At 40.2% G+C, this 18439-nt stretch overlaps 1 protein-coding gene across 2 annotated transcripts in view; it reads right to left on the bottom strand.

Annotated features, from left to right (window-relative positions):
• CCDC141 (coiled-coil domain containing 141) overlaps positions 1-18439 on the bottom strand; it is a 271474-nt gene that overhangs the window by 10613 nt on the left and 242422 nt on the right. For both annotated transcript variants that reach the window (XM_073646809.1, XM_073646810.1), the window contains exons 18-22: positions 17738-17878; positions 11563-11757; positions 8120-8303; positions 4598-4710; positions 3501-4381 (exon numbers count right to left, since the gene is read on the bottom strand). In XM_073646809.1, the coding sequence (XP_073502910.1) occupies positions 3501-4381; positions 4598-4710; positions 8120-8303; positions 11563-11757; positions 17738-17878 (1514 nt within the window). The remainder of the gene's footprint in view (positions 1-3500; positions 4382-4597; positions 4711-8119; positions 8304-11562; positions 11758-17737; positions 17879-18439) is intronic.

Here is an 18439-nt window from a genome sequence, read left to right as displayed (position 1 = left end):
TACTTGCACAACCCCTTCTTAACAGCCCAAGCAAGTTTCCCTGGTAAAATAAAAGAAAGTTCATATTCACCTCCCACACTGGATGCGGTTCCAGCAGTGTTGACATAGAACCTCCAGACTGCATTTGGGTGACATTGTTGTAGCATGTCAGCACTGCAGCCAATCAGCGGTTGCTGACCAGCTGCAGCCTTTACTTTTATGTTAGAGTATGCTCTCATGGAATATCGATGAGCAGCAGCCAATCAACAACTGTTTATTGACTGCAGTGCTAGCATGCCACAAAAATGTCACCCAAATGAGGTTTGGAGGTCCTGTGCCGACATCGCTGGAACAGTGCCAGTGTAACAGGCCAGATTAACCCCCCGCCCAGAATATACCTGGGGTTAAAGTGGCCTAGGCCAGATTATACCCCGGGTATATTCTGGTCTAGGCCAAACTATACCCCGGGGTATACATTGGCCTAGGCCAGATTATACCCCTCTGGGCCAGAATATACCCCGGGATATAAATTGGCCTGGGCCAGATTATACCCCTCCGGGTCAGAATATACCCCAGCTGCTGTAGATCAGATTTTTCAGGCTTTTGAGAACCATTGCGTGATATACTTAATAATGGGGCCCAAGTCAGTGCACGGGGCCCCAGGCAGCGAACAGGGGGGCAGAGACAGCGCACAAGGGGGGAAAGAGACAGCGAGCAAGAGGGGGAAGAGACAGCGCGCAGGGCCCCTGTGAGCTTTCTCTGCCCCCCTGTGCGCTATCTGGGACTCCCTGTGCGCTGTCTGGGGCCCCATTCTTAAGTATATCACTCAATCCTGTGCGATCTCTGGGGCTCCTGTGCGATGTCTGGGGCCCCTGTGCAACGTCTGGGGCCCCTGTGCAAAGTTTGGGGCCCCTGTGCAACGTCTGGGGCCCCGTTCTTGAGTATATCACTCAATGATTCTCATAAGCGTGAAAAATCTGATCTACAGCAGCAGGGGTATATTCTGGCCCGGAGGAGTATAATCTGGTCTAGGCCAATTTATACCCCGGGGTATAGTTTGGCCTAGGCTTATAATATACCCATGGTCTATACTCCTCTAGGGCAGAATATTCGTGTGTTTTTGCTGCTGTAGTGCTACAGTATATATAGATGCACATACACAAACCATATACCATTTCATGCGGCTTTTGTCAGATTTTGATGCCGTCTGCAGCAGATTTCCCTTTTCCACGTGACACGGAGAAATCTGCTGTGATTCTGCACAAAAAATCCACATCATTGGGATGCGGATTTTGATGCAGATTGGCTGCTGATTTTTTTCCCTGTGGAAAATCAGCAGCAAATCTAGTGCATGGGAACGGGTGGACTAGACTTACAGCATGTGTTGGAGGCATTACATTGAACTGACAGTAGATGGTGCAGTTCCATCAGTGCATAGTTAATGTTATGTGTTGTAACATGTTATGTATGTTTCTCCCTGCTCTCTATGATATGCACTTTAAGTTCTCCAGTGTGAGTTCCTATTCTATCCTGATGAGGTATATAAAGTGAACTTGGAACACCTTCAACAAAAAAATAAGTTTTCCAATTTTGACAACAATGGAAGACCAACTGTATGATCAGCTTTTGAGATTCTACACTGCAACAGAACAAAAGTACCCCCAGTGGATCTACGATCTACCTCCAGAGAAACGTTCAAATGCCAAGTCCCAGTTTAGACAAACATATAAGCCATATCTAACAGAGAAAGGGATTATTTACTATGGGAAAAAAGGAGGTTCTCACTAAAAGCCGACTGCCAAATATCCGACGTCAGCGGTCGCGTGACCTGTCACATGACTAAATGACGTCATGGAAGGTCCTTTTACACCATCACGAACCACCGGGGAGACAGGACGCACCATAGAGAAGACCGGGGGACATCGAAAGGTGAGTATAATGTATATTTTTTATTTTAAATTCTTTTTTTAACAGGTACTATGGTACCCGGGTCTGGAGGAGAGTCTCCTCTTCTCCAGACCCGGGCACCATCCGCACATTGAATTGCTTAATATCCGCATGTGCACATGTAGTCATGCGGATATTAAGCGATTCAATGCAAGTCAATGGCGGCAATTACGCTGCGTGTCCGCAAAATTAATGATCAATGATCAAAATCAATGATAATCCGCAGCAGAAATTTCCGCAGCATGTGCATAGCACATGCGGATTATCATTGGGGACCATGGGGCACGTATTACCAAGCGTTTTTTTAAGCATTTTCGCTGCAGAAATTCTGTGGCAAAAACGCTTGAAAAACGCATAGTGGGCATGCAGCCTTATAAGCTGAAGATTCAGAATGTTATGACTTTTATTATATCCTGAACAGTCAAGTTTTTTATGAACCGTCAAGATTTTCTGGTTGAAGTAAAAAAAAGTCTGTGTGTTTAGAGTTTGAAACAATAAAATGTTGAAAAATTGTTTTCTGGTTGAAGTAACAAAAGTCTGTGTGTTTAGAGTTTTAAGCAATAAAATGTTGAAAAAGTAGGTAATTCTTGAGTATATCACTCAATGGTGCTCATAAACGTGAAAAATCTGATCTTTAATATACTTTAATATACTTTAATCTTTAATATACTCAAGAACGGGGCCCCAGACATCGCACAGGATTGAGTGATATACTCAAGCACGGGGCCCCAGACATCGCACAGGGGGTCCCAAACAGTGCACAGGGGCCCCAGACATCACACAGGGGCCCCAGACATCACACATTGCACAGGTGCCCCAGACATCGCACAGGATTGAGTGAAATACTCAAGAACAGGGCCCCAGACATCGCAAAGGGGTCACAAACAGCGCACAGGGGGTCCCAGACAGTGCAAAGGGAGGCAGAGACGGTGCACATGGGGGCAGACTCAGCGCTTTCTCTTCCCCCCTTGCGCGCTGTCTCTTCCCCCCCTTGCTCGCTGTCTCTGCCCCCCATGTGCCACCTGGTGCCCTGTGCGCTGCCTGGGGCCCCGTTATTGAGTATATCACTCAATGGTTCTCAAAAGCCTGAAAAATCTGATCTACAGCAGCTGGGGTATATTCTGACCCGGAGGGGTATAATCTGGCCTAGGCCAATTTATACCCCAGGATATAGTTTGGCCTAGGCTAGAATATACCCGGGTTGTAATCTGGCCTAGGCCACTTTAACCCCGGGTATATTCTGGGCTGGGGGTTAATCTGGCCTGTTACACCGGGAAGTCCAGTGTTGACATCACTAGACCAGCACAGCCGGTGCATGAATTGAGGATATGCTTTACATATTTTACTTGAGAGACTCGGGCATAGCCAAAGAGGTTGTCTAGGTAGTGGACAACCCCTTCAAGGCTTTATCAAAATGGCTGGACTTAGGTTCCCTGAAGACCGTTTTTTAGAAGCTCGAAAAATGGAAGGTTAGGTTAGGGACATAATTGGTCAAACCTAGTGCACACAAAATAAGGAGATAAGAATACAAAACTAAGTTACTCTATATATTATTTTCATTATATGCTACCCACCATGTTAGAGTAGGCTCTGGATATCCGGAAACTTCTACTTCCAAAGTAACAGGAGAGCCTTCATTAACTGTCACATTTTGCAGGTGCTTGGAGAAGGCAGGACTTTCACCTGCCAGACTAACACTGTTTTGTTTTTCTGAAACACTTCTAGTCGCCTCTCGGGTACCCATATGCCTCTGGCAGCTCTTGGCAGGGTCTAACTGAAACACGAGACCAGAGAATTCATCTGGGGTAGCATGCGCCCTATCTTTAGTTCTAGCAGTGTTATCAGAGACATGCAATTGTTCTGTTTTTTCCGTGCTTTCATAAACAGAACTGCGCTGCAAATGAGTTTCATGCACCTTGTTCATCATCTGGTAATTGGGTTTAGATTTGACAGGAGAAGAATTTAAGGAATAGCGGGTCTCATTTACTATTGTCGAATGGTGTGAGAAGGGAGACTCTGCTTTGTATCCAGCAGTTGGTGAATAGAAACGCTCAGTGTAGCTAGAAGTCTTTTCCTTTCTGTGACTTGACATATCAGTGTAAGCGACAGGTGTTAAGAAATCAGAACTGTCCGTCGCCCTTTTGCCACTGGTGTTTATGTGCATTTGCATGCTGTAGGAGCTGACATGCATGCTGCGTGAGCTGTAGCTAGGCTGCTCATCCTGCTCTGTCTCTGACTGGGGGAGGTTGGATTCAGGAGTTTCAGCAAGCGGAGGCAAGGAGATGTCATCGGGGGATATGCACTCATATTCATCCCCAGATACAGCTTCTTCTGCCAGCAATTCAGGCTGCAAGTCTGCATCTACTTGTATACTACCGTCTTTGGGAGTTACTGGCAGATCTATGGTTTCCCCAGTTTCATTGCTTATGGAGATTTCTGGTACTTTCTGTGGTTCCTTTGAGAAAAGAAAACATTTCAGTTCAACACAAATGTAATCCAATTTTTTTCAATATTTTGAGTTTTTAGAATTTTTGGGATATGCTTACCATTTTGCAAACTAGATGAAAACATGCAATATAAAATCTTAAATATGGTTCTATTCCATTAAAGAGATTCCACTATAGTATATAATATATAGGCTATTAATAGAAAACTGTATCCTGACATATACCTGCAATTTCTCCTCTAGTTCCTTTAAATAGATACATAAATCATTGACAGAGATGAGGGCTTCTTTGTGTTTTAGCAAAGTCTTCTCGACATATTTTATTCCATCCTCTGCTCCTAAAACACAAACATTCAGGTATGAGAATTGTCACAAAAGGACAGAAAAGATTTAAAGGGAACCTGACAGCTGATACATGCTTCCCAATTCACAAGCAGCACGTATTAGACTTCTGCCATGTTTGTTTGACTCTGAAACACTGCGGTGTTTAAGAGAAAGACATACTTTAAAAGCTGCCTAGTACTAAGTTGCATGGGAGACCAGTTGGACAGGCGGGTCCCCGACTGCTTTTCTTTGCCTACTGCCTGGAGTGACAGGTCTCTCCCTGCATGCATCTATAAGGATAGACCTGTCAGTCAGAGACCGACTCAGCCTGCACTGATCCACTGCAGAGCCGGCTGTCAATCAGTGCTGGGGCGGGCTTACTGCCATTGCTCTCAGTGCTGTGAGCGATTACTATGATTGCTCTGGGCACGCCTGCATGACTGAAAGCCGGTGGGTCACAGGAGAAATAAAGCCCTTTTCCTCCAGGGAGCAACACTTTCAGTACTACATATAGGCACCTTCATAAGCTATTAACCTGCAAATTAACCCCATAACTGCAGGTTAATAGCGTCATCAGACCTGACAGATTCTCTTTAATGTGGTCTGTGGCCATAAATTAGCTTAACAAAAGCACAGAAAAAGACAGATGCCTTACAAACTCTCCCATCATTCAATCTCAATTAACTCTCTGACTGGTTAGCAGTTAACGCAATTAGCGGCCGTCATTAGACAGTGCAACACAGAGGTTTTAAAACCCAAATGGTGCAAAATTTTTAATGACGCTCTACTGCAAAAATGATTTTTGAGCCCCACATGCATGCATTTAAATAAAAAAATATATAGTAATAATGTCCCTCAAAAGTGGACAACCACTTTAACAAACTTCCTATTTCAAATAATGGGGATAAATAAAAATCTATTGGTACAATAGTTCTGGGTAAAAAAAAATGCCCAGCCAGTTGGCAAATTTTGATTTAAATGGGCATTCTAGTAGAAAAAGTTATCACCATTCCAAAGGATAGGTGATAACGTCTAGATTGGGTGTTCGACAACTGAAACCCCCCTGTAATTCACCGAACGGGACTTCTGTCCTCCATATATAGGGCAGTGGTTAAAAGAGATGTCCACTACTCTGACAACCCCTTCTCAATAACTATGTTCTCCCTTATAAAATAATAATAGCTACAGTGGGTACGGAAAGTATTCAGACCCCTTTAAATTTTTCACCCTTTGTTTCATTGCAGCCATTTGGTAAATTCTAAAAAGTTCATTTTTTTCTCATTTATGTACACTCTGCACCCCATCTTCACTGAAAAAAAAACAGAAATGTAGAAATTTTTGCAAATTTATTAAAAAAGAAAAACTGGAATATCACATGGGCATAAGTATTCAGACCCTTTCCTCAGACACTCATATTTAAGTCACATGCTGTCCATTTCCTAGTGATCCTCCTTGAGATGGTTCTACTCCTTCATTGGAGTCCTGCTGTGTTTAATTAAACTGATAGGACTTGATTTGGAAAGGCATACACCTGTCTATATAAGACCTCACAGCTCACAGTGCATGTCTGACCAAATGAGAATCATGAGCTCAAAGGAACTACCCAAGGAGCTTAGAGACAGAATTGTGGCAAGGCACAGATCTGGCCAAGGTTACAAAAGAATTTCTGCATTACTCAAGGTTCCTAAGAGCACAGTGGCCTCCATAATCCTTAAATGGAAGAAGTTTGGGACCACCAGACGTCTTCCTAGATCTGGCCGTCCAGCCAAACTGAGCAATCGTGGGAGAAGAGCCTTGGTGAGAGAGGTAAAGAAGAACCCCAAGATCACTGTAGCTGAGCTCCAGAGATGCAGTAGTGAGATGGAACAAAGTTCCACAAAGTCAACTATCACTGCAGCCCTCTACCAGTTGGGCCTTTATGGCAGAGTGGCCGGACTGAAGCCTCTGCTCAGTGCAAGACACATGAAATCTTGCATAGAGTTTTCTCAAAAACACATGAAGGACTCCCAGACTATGAGAAATAAGATTCTCTGGTCTGATGAGACGAAGATATAACTTTTTCGTGATAATTCTAAGCGGTATGTGTGGAGAAAACCAGACACCTCTCATCACCTGCCCAATACAATCCCAACAGTGAAACATGGTGGTGGCAGCATCATGCTATGGGGGTGCTTTTCAGCTGCAGGGACAGGACGACTGGTTGCAATTAAAAGAAACATGAATGTGGCCAAGTACAGAGATATCCTGGATGAAAACCTCTTCCAGAGTGCTCTGGACCTCAGACTTGGTTGAAGGTTCTCCTTCCAGCAAGACAATGACCCTAAGCACACAGCTAAAATAACAAAGGAGTGGCTTCAGAACAACTCTGTGACCATTCTTGACTGGCCCAGCTAGAGCCCTAACCTAAACCCAATTGAGCATCTCTGGAGAGAACTGAAAATGGCTGTCCACCAACGTTCACCATCCAACCTGACAGAACTGGAGAGGATCTGCAAGGAAGAATGGCAGAGGATCCCCAAATCCAGGTGTGAAAAACTTGATGCATCATTCCCAAGAAGACTCATGGCTGTGCTAGCTCAAAAGGGTGCTTCTACTCAATACTGAGCAAAGGGTCTGAATACTTCTGACCATGTGATATTTCAGTTATTCTTTTTTAATACATTTGCAAAAATTTCTACATTTCTGTTTTTTTTCATTCACGATGGGGTGCAGAGTGTACTTAAATTCTAAAAAGTTCATTTTTTTCTCATTAATCAAATGGCTGCAATGAAACAAAGAGTGAAAAATGTAAAGGGGTCTGAATACTTTCCGTACCCACTGTATATTCACCTGTTGGCAGTGTCAGCAATGGCTCTCCCAGGTCTCTTGTGACATTAAACTCTGTGGCCAATCTACGGCCATTTATCTCTCTGCCTTTGGACAAATCAGACATCTGGAGGAAGTGAGAGAGCAGCCTCCAGATTTCTGATTTGTCCGAAAAAGGTGACAGTGAAGCAGGTGCTGACTGGTCGCAGGGCTCACTTGACATTACAGTGTCACACGAGCCCCGGGAGAGCGAGTTTAGAGGTGAGTATAGCTGTTATTATTTTCTAAGGGGGAACATAGTGAACGAGAAGGGGTTGTCTGAGTAGTGGATAACCCCTTTAAGCATGTGCACTGCCTCTCCAATTATTCTCTGTATGACTACCGAAGATAGCTATGGTCCATTAAAATCAGGGACAAAAGTCATCTGTTCTGGTGTTTAGTGAAGCTAATAGGTGGTAACTTCTTACTATAGGAATACCTATACTAATCCATACCTAAAATTTCTTCTGAACAATTGTAAAATAATTGTATCAAGACTCTCCCACTCCAGATATCTTTAACACAAAATAATTCAGATCTACAGGACTGGTAACAACATAGAAGAAATCAAATCCTCACCATAAATGTGTTTTGCAATATTTGTCATTTGCTGGATTCTTTCTTCTTGTTGCGGTACAGTGGGTTCCACAAACTTGTTAAACTGCTTCAGAAGCACCTCTACGGACTCCTTTGTTTTACACTCTGCAGAGTAACGTCCCACTCTGACCACTGTGGAACAGGCTTCCTCACACCAAAAGAGACTCTTGAAAAGGGCAAAAAGAAAAATATTAATCTAGAAAAAAATACTCTACTCCTAAAGAGGATGAAAACCCCAGAATGTTTCAGTGAGATCCAGCTGAGTGAACACATCAGCAGTGATGAAGAATGGGGGGGGGGGGGGTAGAGGAAGGTGTCTGATAACAGTATGAAAATCACATGAGCAGGTAGCATCCTAAATACATGATTTTCTGTTGCTGACTCCTCCATAGTGAAAATCAATCAATATTTTGCTAGGGCCTTGTTTTGCCCTTGGCACTCAATACACAGGTATAAGCTTTGCAAAGTGTGATTACATTTTATCAAAATTATAAAAGTCTTATCCTAATGTAAGTAAATAGCATTTACCTTGTAGTCTATTAAGTGATTACTTATATTTGCTTTTCAAACAGCCATTAAGAAAATCAAGGACTTCATGGTCTCTATAAAGGACTAGTGTGCTTAATACCAACAGTGTGGAGTATGCATACTGTTAGGATTCAACTCTACTTGTCAATTTGAGCGATCATCATGTGACCTCAAGTAGGTGATTTACATACTTGCAATTAGGTACCAACTAGATTCTCATTTACTTCTCTCAAAACAACTTTGAGAGAAACAGATAAGAAGCTAGTCGACACATGGCGACCGCTGGAACCAGCAAGCAGAGCTCAATCTTTACAGTGTGTATATTACTCAAAGTCAGTATTCGGCAAGCTGTAGTGTTTGCTAAAATATTCTCTGGGCTGGACAACCCTTTTAATGTAATTAATGGAAGTTCAACATCGAAATATTGGCTTTCTTATTATCAGACACAACAATGGGACAGATTTATTAATGAAGAGATTTTGGCAAAAACTGCTCTAAGGTTTAGGGTATTTTTGTGCATAATGTCACATGACGTTATAGACCTATTTATTATGTGTTTTAGACATAATTTCCACCTCCTTCCACAAGGGGAACATGTGCTAAATTTAGCAAAAAAAAGTGAATTGTCATCAGGATTAGCAAATTTGACACATGACTATATTGTACAAAACGACTTCTATAAATGGAGTCTGCATTCTGCTTTGTAATCTTAGTTTATCATCATGGAGTGGTGCCTACCTAAAAAAAACTCTGGGGGAAATAGCTACACATTTTTATTTCATTGTGGGTATTCACAGTTTACTTTAGTTTTCCCAGTCTCATTTCTATTATTAAGTGAACCACATGGTACTGTAAATGTATGTTCATTAGAATCACACTGGAACAAGTACACCTTGCAAAGTTTAACGCAGGTAATGAGCAATAACACACATAATGCTGAATTGATGGCCATCAAATATGCCGTTTTATCTATATAAACATAACAATTTTCAGGCCACTAATATATATATATATATATATATATATATATATATATATACATACACACAGTGGTGGCCAGATGTATTGGCACCCCTGTAATTCTGTCAGATAATACTCAGTTTCTTCCTGAAAATGATTGCAATCACAAATTCTTTGGTATTATCTTCATTTAATTTGTCTTCAATGAAAAAACACAAAAAGAATTGTCCTAAAGCCAAATTGGATACAATTCCACACCAAACCTAAAAAAGGGGATGGACACAAGTATTGGCACTGTTTGAAAAATCATGTGATGCTTCTCTAATTCGTGTAATTAACAGCACCTGTAACTTACCTGTGGCACCTAACAGGTGTTGGCAATAACTAAATCACACTTGCAGCCAGTTAACATGGATTAAAGTTGACTCAACCTCTGTCCTGTGTCCTTGTGTGTACCACATTGAGCATGGAAAAAAGAAAGAAGACCAAAGAACTGTCTGAGGACTTGGGAAACCAAATTGTGAGGAAGCATGAGCAATCTCAAGGCTACAAGTCCATCTCCAAAGACCTGAATGTTCCTGTGTCTTCCGTGCGCAGTGTCATCAAGAAGTTTAAAGCCCATGGCACTGTGGCTAACCTCCCTAGATGTGGACGGAAAAGAAAAATTGACGAGAGATTTCAACGTAAGATTGTGCGGATGGTGGATAAAGAACCTCGACTAACATCCAAACAAGTTCAAGCTGCCCTGCAGTCCGAGGGTACAACAGTGTCAACCCGTACTATCCGTCGGCGTCTGAATGAAAAGGGACTGTATGGTAGGATACCCAGGAAGACCCCACTTCTTACCCCGAGACATAAAAAAGCCAGGCTGGAGTTTGCCAAAACTTACCTGAGAAAGCCTAAAATGTTTTGGAAGAATGTTCTCTGGTCAGATGAGACAAAAGTAGAGCTTTTTGGGAAAAAGCATCAACATAGAGTGTACAGGAGAAAAAAAGAGGCATTCAAAGAAAAGAACACGGTCCCTACAGTCAAACATGGCGGAGGTTCCCTGCTGTTTTGGGGTTGCTTTGCTGCCTCTGGCAGTGGACTGCTTGACCGTGTGCATGGCATTATGAAGTCTGAAGACTACCAACAAATTGTGCAGCATAATGTAGGGCCCAATGTGAGAAAGCTGGGTCTCCCTCAGAGGTCATGGGTCTTCCAGCAGGACAATGACCCAAAACACACTCCCAAAAGCACTATAAAATGGTTTTAGAGAAAGCACTGGAGACTTCTAAGGTGGCCAGCAATGAGTCCAGACCTAAATCCCATAGAAAACCTGTGGAGAGATCTCAAAATGGCAGTTTGGAGAAGGTACCCTTCAAATATCAGGGACCTGGAGCAGTTTGCCAAAGAAGAATGGTCTACAATTCCAGCAGAGCATTGTAAGATACTCATTGATGGTTACCGGAAGGGGTTGTTCGCAGTTATTTTGGCTAAAGGTTGTGCAACCAAGTATTAGGCTGAGGGTGCCAATACTTTTGTCTGGCCCATTTTTGGAGTTTTGTGTGAAATGATCAATGATTTGATTTTGCTTCATTCTATTTTGTGTTTTTTCCTTGCAAGCAAATTAAATGAAGATAATAGGACCAAAGAATTTGTGATTGCGATCATTTTCAGGAAGAAACTGAGTATTATCTGACAGAATTGCAGGGGTGCCAATACTTTTGGCCACCACTGTAATATATATATATATATATATATATATATATATATATATATATATATATATATATATATATATATATATATATATATATATATATATAAATATTTATACTTAATCTCCGATTCATTAATATGTAATGAAGACTCATTTTTTTAAGATATTTTTCTTTTTAACAGCATGACACTATACAATTAGCTTTAATAGACTGAAACAAAGCAGTACTAATTACCTCCTCCATTAGATGTTGTAGATCTTCAGCCATTTCAAGGTACACTTTATAATCTTTCATCACGACACTAAATTCATTTATTTGTTTCTGCAGATCACTAATTGACTCCTGAATAATATCCACTTTGGTCATTTGCTGAGAAGCGTTGCTTTCTAACAGTCTCCCTTCCAAATGATCAATTCTCTTCTTTAAAACCTCCATACATTAATAGAGAAAATGAGAGTATAATTTATATATATATAAACAAAGCATTGAAACAATTCTGGAAAATAGGTGTATGCTGTGATTCAGGTCACATCTTCATATTTTCCTAGATGTACTGTGCTTCCACTGCACCACTAAGTTGGATTCTTAAAGGAGAAAATGTATTTTTCATAAGTAGTGAAGAATTTAAAACACTAAGCCCACATAAAAGGACAGGTATTGTTTGGGTCATAGGATGCATGGTAATAAGGGGTCAGGAAAAAGGGGAGCATATTCCATTGAAATATAAGTTTGGAGGCCCACTGAGCTACAGTATAGATAACGCAGCAGGTTATGGATGCTGTATGCAGAATACAAGCAGAGCAGACTATTTATCTAGTGCCATCTGTCTAGTTGCTACATCTACTGGTATTCATCATTCCTAATGTACATAGTGTGCAACAGTCCTGATTTTAGCTGAACAGTCCCGATTTTAGCCGAAAAGTCCCGATTTTAGCAGGACAATCCTGCAAACTGGAATGCGACTCCAAAGAAAAAAAGCAACATTTCCGTCACATATTTCCATAAATTAAGTTATGTGTAATAATGAGGAATGACACAGAGAAAAAGTATTGAATACGTTTACTGAAATTTAATAAAGCCTTTGTTGTTGATGACAGCTTAAAGACATCTCCTGTATGGAGAAACTAGTCGCATGCATTGCTCAGGTGTGATTTTGGCCCATTTTTTCACACAGACACTCTTCAGATCCTGAGGGTTCCGTGAGCTCCTTCTATGAACTCTGACCTTTAGTTTCTTCCATAAATTTTCTATTGGATTCGGATCCGGTGATTGGCTGGGCCATTCTAGCAGCTTTATTTTCTTTCTCTCAAACCATTGAGAGTTTTCTTGGCTGTGTGTTTGGGAACATTGTCTTGCTGAAATTTCCACCCTTGTTTCTTCTTCATCATCCTGGTAGATGTCAGCAGATTTTTTTCAAGAATGTCTCTGTACATTTGTCCATTCCTTCAACTACATGAAGTTTGCCAGTACCGTATGCTGAAAAACAGCTCCATACCAAGATGTTCCCACCTTCCAACTTCAAACTTCACCTTCAAACTTCACTGGAACCTTCAGTAGTTTAGAAATTCTTCTGTAACCAATGCCATCAGTATATTTTGTAACAATAAGGTTGCAAAGGTCTTGAGACAGCTCACTAGTTTTACCCATCATGAGATGTTTCGTGTGGCACCTTGGTAAAGAGACACTTTTCTATAGGTCATCAGTTGAACCAGCTGATATTTTTCAGTAAGTGGCAGGATTGCTTTCTAATTACTGATAGATTTCAGCTGGTGTCATGGCTTTTTACACCGCTCTTTCTTGATGTCTTCAATACCTTTTCCCTGTGTCATATCTCATTATTGCAAATAATTTATGGACATCTAAGGTTTGATTTCTTTGCCTGTGTGGATTGGATGGTTTGTTAACGACATTTAGTGAGAATTTCATGTCAATTGCACCTTTAGAAATATATTTACTTATAAAACTGGTGACGTGTTCAATACTTATTTCACCCACTGTATCTGTTATTTCTTTTTGGCATGATGACGTCCGTCTGTGGACGAAACATTGCTCTTTTTTCCTAACTAAAGAACTTAACTAACAAATTACCCTGGTGCCTTTGACACCATTTTCTTTAAATTCATGTGAAATCTGGTGGAGAGTCACCCCAAGAACGCCAAGGGTAAGTTGAATGGTGCATGACAGGGAATCAAGAAAATTGAAATGAAAATGGAAACCCTTCCAAAAGTGAATGTTTTGGGGGCCTTTCCAGGGTACAACTTAAATGTCTCATTTTTTTGTGATTTGAATTTTGGTAAGTACAATTTATTCATTCATACTTACCGACATTTAAATAGAAAAAAATGAGACCCATAAACCCCACATTGTTCCTGGAAACAACTCTAAACCAACCATTTTTGACAGGGTTCCAAACATAACATTTCTCTTTTAATCCCTTAGTGACCAATAGACGTCTTTTTACTGACCTGAAATATAAGAGACTAGCGTTCCCGACCATTTAGCCCCTTAGATTCTGCTGTCAATAGTGACTACAGACTCTAAATAGTTAACAGTGTGGGGGCTCCCTCTTTAAAGGGGTTTTCCCATGAACAAAAGTTCATTTTAATCAATAGATCTTGGAATAATAATAAGTTCCACAATTGGATGTCTTTAAATAAAATGTTCCTGTGCTGAGATAATCTTATAAATGTGCCCCTGCTGTGTACTGTGTAATGGCTGTGTCTGACCTTGTACGGAACATGGTCTGATCATACCACAGCTCCTGGTCAGGGGAGGAAGCAAAAGAGTATACAGATATTACAGCACGGGATCGCAGCTGATCTTTCTTTAAAGTAAAACATTATTTAAAACCAGGCAGTGAAATGTTTTACCTCACAAAAAGAATCAGCTATGATCCCGTGCTGTAATGTCTGTATACTCTTTTCCTTCCTGCCCCTCTGCCCAGGAGCTGTGGTATGATCAGACCATGTTCCTGCATGGTCAGACACAGCCATTACACAGTACACAGCAGGGGCACATTTATAAAATTATCTCAGCACAGGTACATTTTATTTAAACACATCCAATTGTGGAAGTTATTATTATTCCAAGATCTATTGATTAAAATCAACTTTTGTTTGTGGCAAAACCCCTTTAACCTCATCGGCACCCTGAGATCTTAATTGTGTGGGCCTGATATTTGCCTTGGCAGTTCATGGCCAAATAACAGCCTTAAAGTCTGCCGGTTATAGTGGCCTGTTCAGAAGTTATCAAAAATTTAGGTGGTAAAAATAAACTTTTTCATTCTTGTCATGCCACTTTCCATTATTTCCTGAAAAGAACCAAAAGGGTTAATGAACTACCTGAAAGCAGTTTTACATACATTGGGGGGTACAGTTTTTAAAATGGTATGACCTTTGGGTGGTCTCCAACATATAGGACCCCCAAAGTCACTTCAAAACTGAACTAGTCCCTATAAAAATACATGTCAATTTTCTTGAAAAAATGAAAATTACTGCTACATTTTTAAACCTTCTAAAATGTTAAAATAAAACAACGCTTTACAACTGGTGCCGGTGTAAAGCAGACATGAGGGAAATGTTATTTATTAATGTTTTTGTGTGGTATGAGTATAGGGATTAAAGCGTTAGTCATTCAAAATTTGAAAATTTCAATTGTTAAAACATTTTTTCATATTTCTGATATTTTTATAAATAAATGCAAGACATATTAACCTACATTTACCATTATTATAAAGTATCATGTGTCACAAAAAAATAATCTCAAAAATCAATGGGATATGATGAAGCATTCCAGAGTTATTACCACATAAAGTGACACTGGTCAGACTTCAAATAATTGGTCCGGTCACTAAGGGGTTAAACCAAAAACTCTATTTTGGTTTAATCCGCCCATAAAACCTTAGTCCAATAGCCTTCTGGCTTGTCCAGGTGATCTTTAGCAAACTGGAGATGGGTAGCAATGTTCATTTTAGACTGCACTGGATTTCTTGCAATCCTGCCATGCACACCATTGTTGTTTAGTGTTCTCCTAAGGGTGAACTCATGAACGTTAACATTAGCTAATGTGAGAGAGGCCTTTAGTGCATTAGGAGTTACCTTTGGTTCCTTAGTGACCTCTTAGACTATCATATGTCTTGCTCTTTGATTGATTCTTTGTTGGTCAACCTCACTTGCCTAGGGTAATAAAAGTCTTCAAATTCCAGCATTTCTACACAATCTGTCTGACTGTGGATTGGATCGATGTAGTTCCAACTCTTTAGAAATGGTTTTGTAACCTTTTCCAGCGTGATGAGCATCAAAATCTCTTCTTCTAAGGTCCTCAGAAATCTTCTTTATTCATGCTATGATATACTTCCACAAACATGTTTTGTGAAGATCAGACTAGATAAATCACTGTTCTTTAAATAAAACAAGTCACCCATTTACACCTGATTGTCATCCTATTGATTGAAAACACCAGACTAATTTCACCTTCAAATTGAATGCTAATCCTAAAGGTTCACATACTATTGGCACTCACAAATACTTGATATTGGATCAATTTCCTCAAGAAAATAATGATAAAGTCTAATATTTGATTTTATTTGATTCTCTTTATCTACTTTTAGGATTTGAGTAGAAAGCTGATGCAGTTTTTCAAACTTATGAAGAAACATGAAAAATTCTGAAGACTTCACAAACTTTCAAGCACCACTGTATATAACAAAGAGCTTGCATAAAAATATACAGTGGGTGCGGAAAGTATTCAGACCCCTTTAAATTTTTCACTCTTTCATTGCAGTCATTTGGTAAATTCTAAAAAGTTCATTTTTTTTCTCATTAAAGTACACTCTGCACACCATCTTGACTGAGAAAAAACAGAAATGTAGAATTTTTTGCAAATGTATTAAAAAAAGAAAAACTGAAATATCACATGGTCATAAGTATTCAGACCCTTTGCTCAGTATTGAGTAGAAGTACAAGAAGTACTTTTGAGCTAGTACAGCCATGAGTCTTCTTTGGAATGATGCAACAAGTTTTTCACACCTGGATTTGGGAATCCTCTGCCATTCTTCCTTGCAGATCCTCTCCAGTTCCGTCAGGTTGGATGGTGAATGTTGGTGGACAGCCATTTTCAGGTCTCTCCAGAGATGCTCAATTGGGTTTAGGTCAGGGCTCTTGCTGGGCCAGTCAAGAATGGTCACAGAGTTGTTCTGAAGCCACTCCTTTGTTATTTTAGCTGTGTGCTTAGGGTCATTGTCTTGTTGGAAGGTGAACCTTCGGCCAAGAAAGAGGTCCAGAGCACTCTGTAAGAGGTTTTCATCCAAGATATCTCTGTACTTGGCCGCATTCAGGTTTCCTTAAATTGCAACCAATCGTCCTGTCCCTGCAGCTGAAAAACACCCCCATAGCATGATGCTGCCACCACCATGTTTCACTGTTGGGATTGTATTGGGCAGGTGATGAGCAGTGCCTGGTTTTCTTCACACATACTGCTTAGAATTATCACCAAAAAGTTCTATCTTCGTCTCATCAGACCAGAGAATCTTATTTCTCATAGTTTGGGAGTCCTTCATGTGTTTTTGAGCAAACTCTATGCAGGCTTTCATATGTCTTGCACTGAGCAGAGGCTTCCGTCGGGCAACTCTGCCATAAAAGCCTGACTGGTGGAGGGCTGCAGTGATAGTTGACTTTGTGGGACTTTCTCCCGTATCCCTAATGCATCTCTGGAGCTTTGCCACAGTGATCTTGAGGTTCTTCTTTATCTCTCTCACCAAGGCTCTTCTCCCATGATTGCTCAGTTTGGCTGGACGGCCAGGTCTAGGAAGACTTCTGGTGGTCCCAAACTTCTTCCATTAAGGATTATCGAGGCCACTGTGCATTAAGGTACCTTGAGTAATGCAGAAATTCTTTTGTAACCTTGGCCAGATCTGTGCTTTGCCACAATTCTGTCTCTGAGCTCCTTGGGCAGTTCCTTTGAGCTCATGATTCTCATTTGGTCTGACATGCACTGTGAGCTGTGAGGTCTTACATAGACAGGTGTGTGCCTTTCCAAATCAAGTCCTATCAGTTCAATTAAACACAGCTGGATTCCAATGAAGGAGTAGAACCATCTCAAGGAGGATCACAAGGAAATGGACAGCATGTGACTTAAATATGAGTGTCTGAGCAAAGGGTCTGAATATTTATGACCATTTGATATTTCAGTTATTCTTTTTTAATACATTTGCGAAAATTTCAACATTTCTGTTTTTTTTTTCAGTCAAGATGGGGTGCAGAGTGTACTTTAATGAGAAAAAAAAAGAACTTTTTAGAATTTACCAAATGGCTTCAATGAAACAAAGAGTGAAAAATTTAAAGGGGTCTGAATACTTTCTGTACCCACTGTACATGCAATATAAGATATATATTTTGATAGCTGAAAGTACCTGAATTTTCTCTGCATACATTTCAACTTGCTGTATCTGGTTCTTAACTACTTTTAGATTCCGTCCTTTATCGGCCTTCTTTGTGTAGTTAAATTTCAAGTTGTTAAACTTTTTCTTCAGATCTTTAAATGATTCTTTCAACTAAAATAATAACAAAAATTATTTGAACCGAAGATACAATAAAAAATATATATTTTTTAACTTTTTCTTATAAGAAAAACATCAAACACTTGGGCAAAATGTGGCAAGCCACTGTCAAAATATCCATTTTCATATTTACGAAATAAAAATAGGCTTCCAACCAAGTGGCTTAGAATTCAAGCCAAAATTGTATGTTAAACACTGACATGATTATGAATTGCAGGGAAAGAGTCAAACTACAGCTCTGACCCTTTGAAACGTAGACATTATTCTTTTTTTTTTTCTCCTTGCCTTTCAAGGGCGAAAAAATATATATTTTTTCATCGACATAGCCATAAGGTTGTTTTTCCTTTTGAGGGATGAGTTGTAGCTTTGAATGGCAATATTACAAATGGGATGGAAACAAAAAAAACCCCAGCAATTCCACCATTGTTTTTTTGGTTTTGTTTTCACAAAAGTCACTTTGTATCCATAATACACCAGTGATCTTCCTACCATTTTCAAGACTCCATCAATTGGAATCTAAAGGTCTGAAGAAGGTCTTCTGTTAAGACCAAAGAG

Source organism: Phyllobates terribilis, unplaced genomic scaffold (assembly GCF_046119375.1).
Source record: "Phyllobates terribilis strain yellow unplaced genomic scaffold, ASM4611937v1 Scaffold_9__5_contigs__length_417890890, whole genome shotgun sequence".
Taxonomy (NCBI): domain Eukaryota; kingdom Metazoa; phylum Chordata; class Amphibia; order Anura; family Dendrobatidae; genus Phyllobates; species Phyllobates terribilis.
Note: the sequence above shows the minus strand (reverse complement) of the source record. Positions and strands in the feature narration are given on the sequence as shown.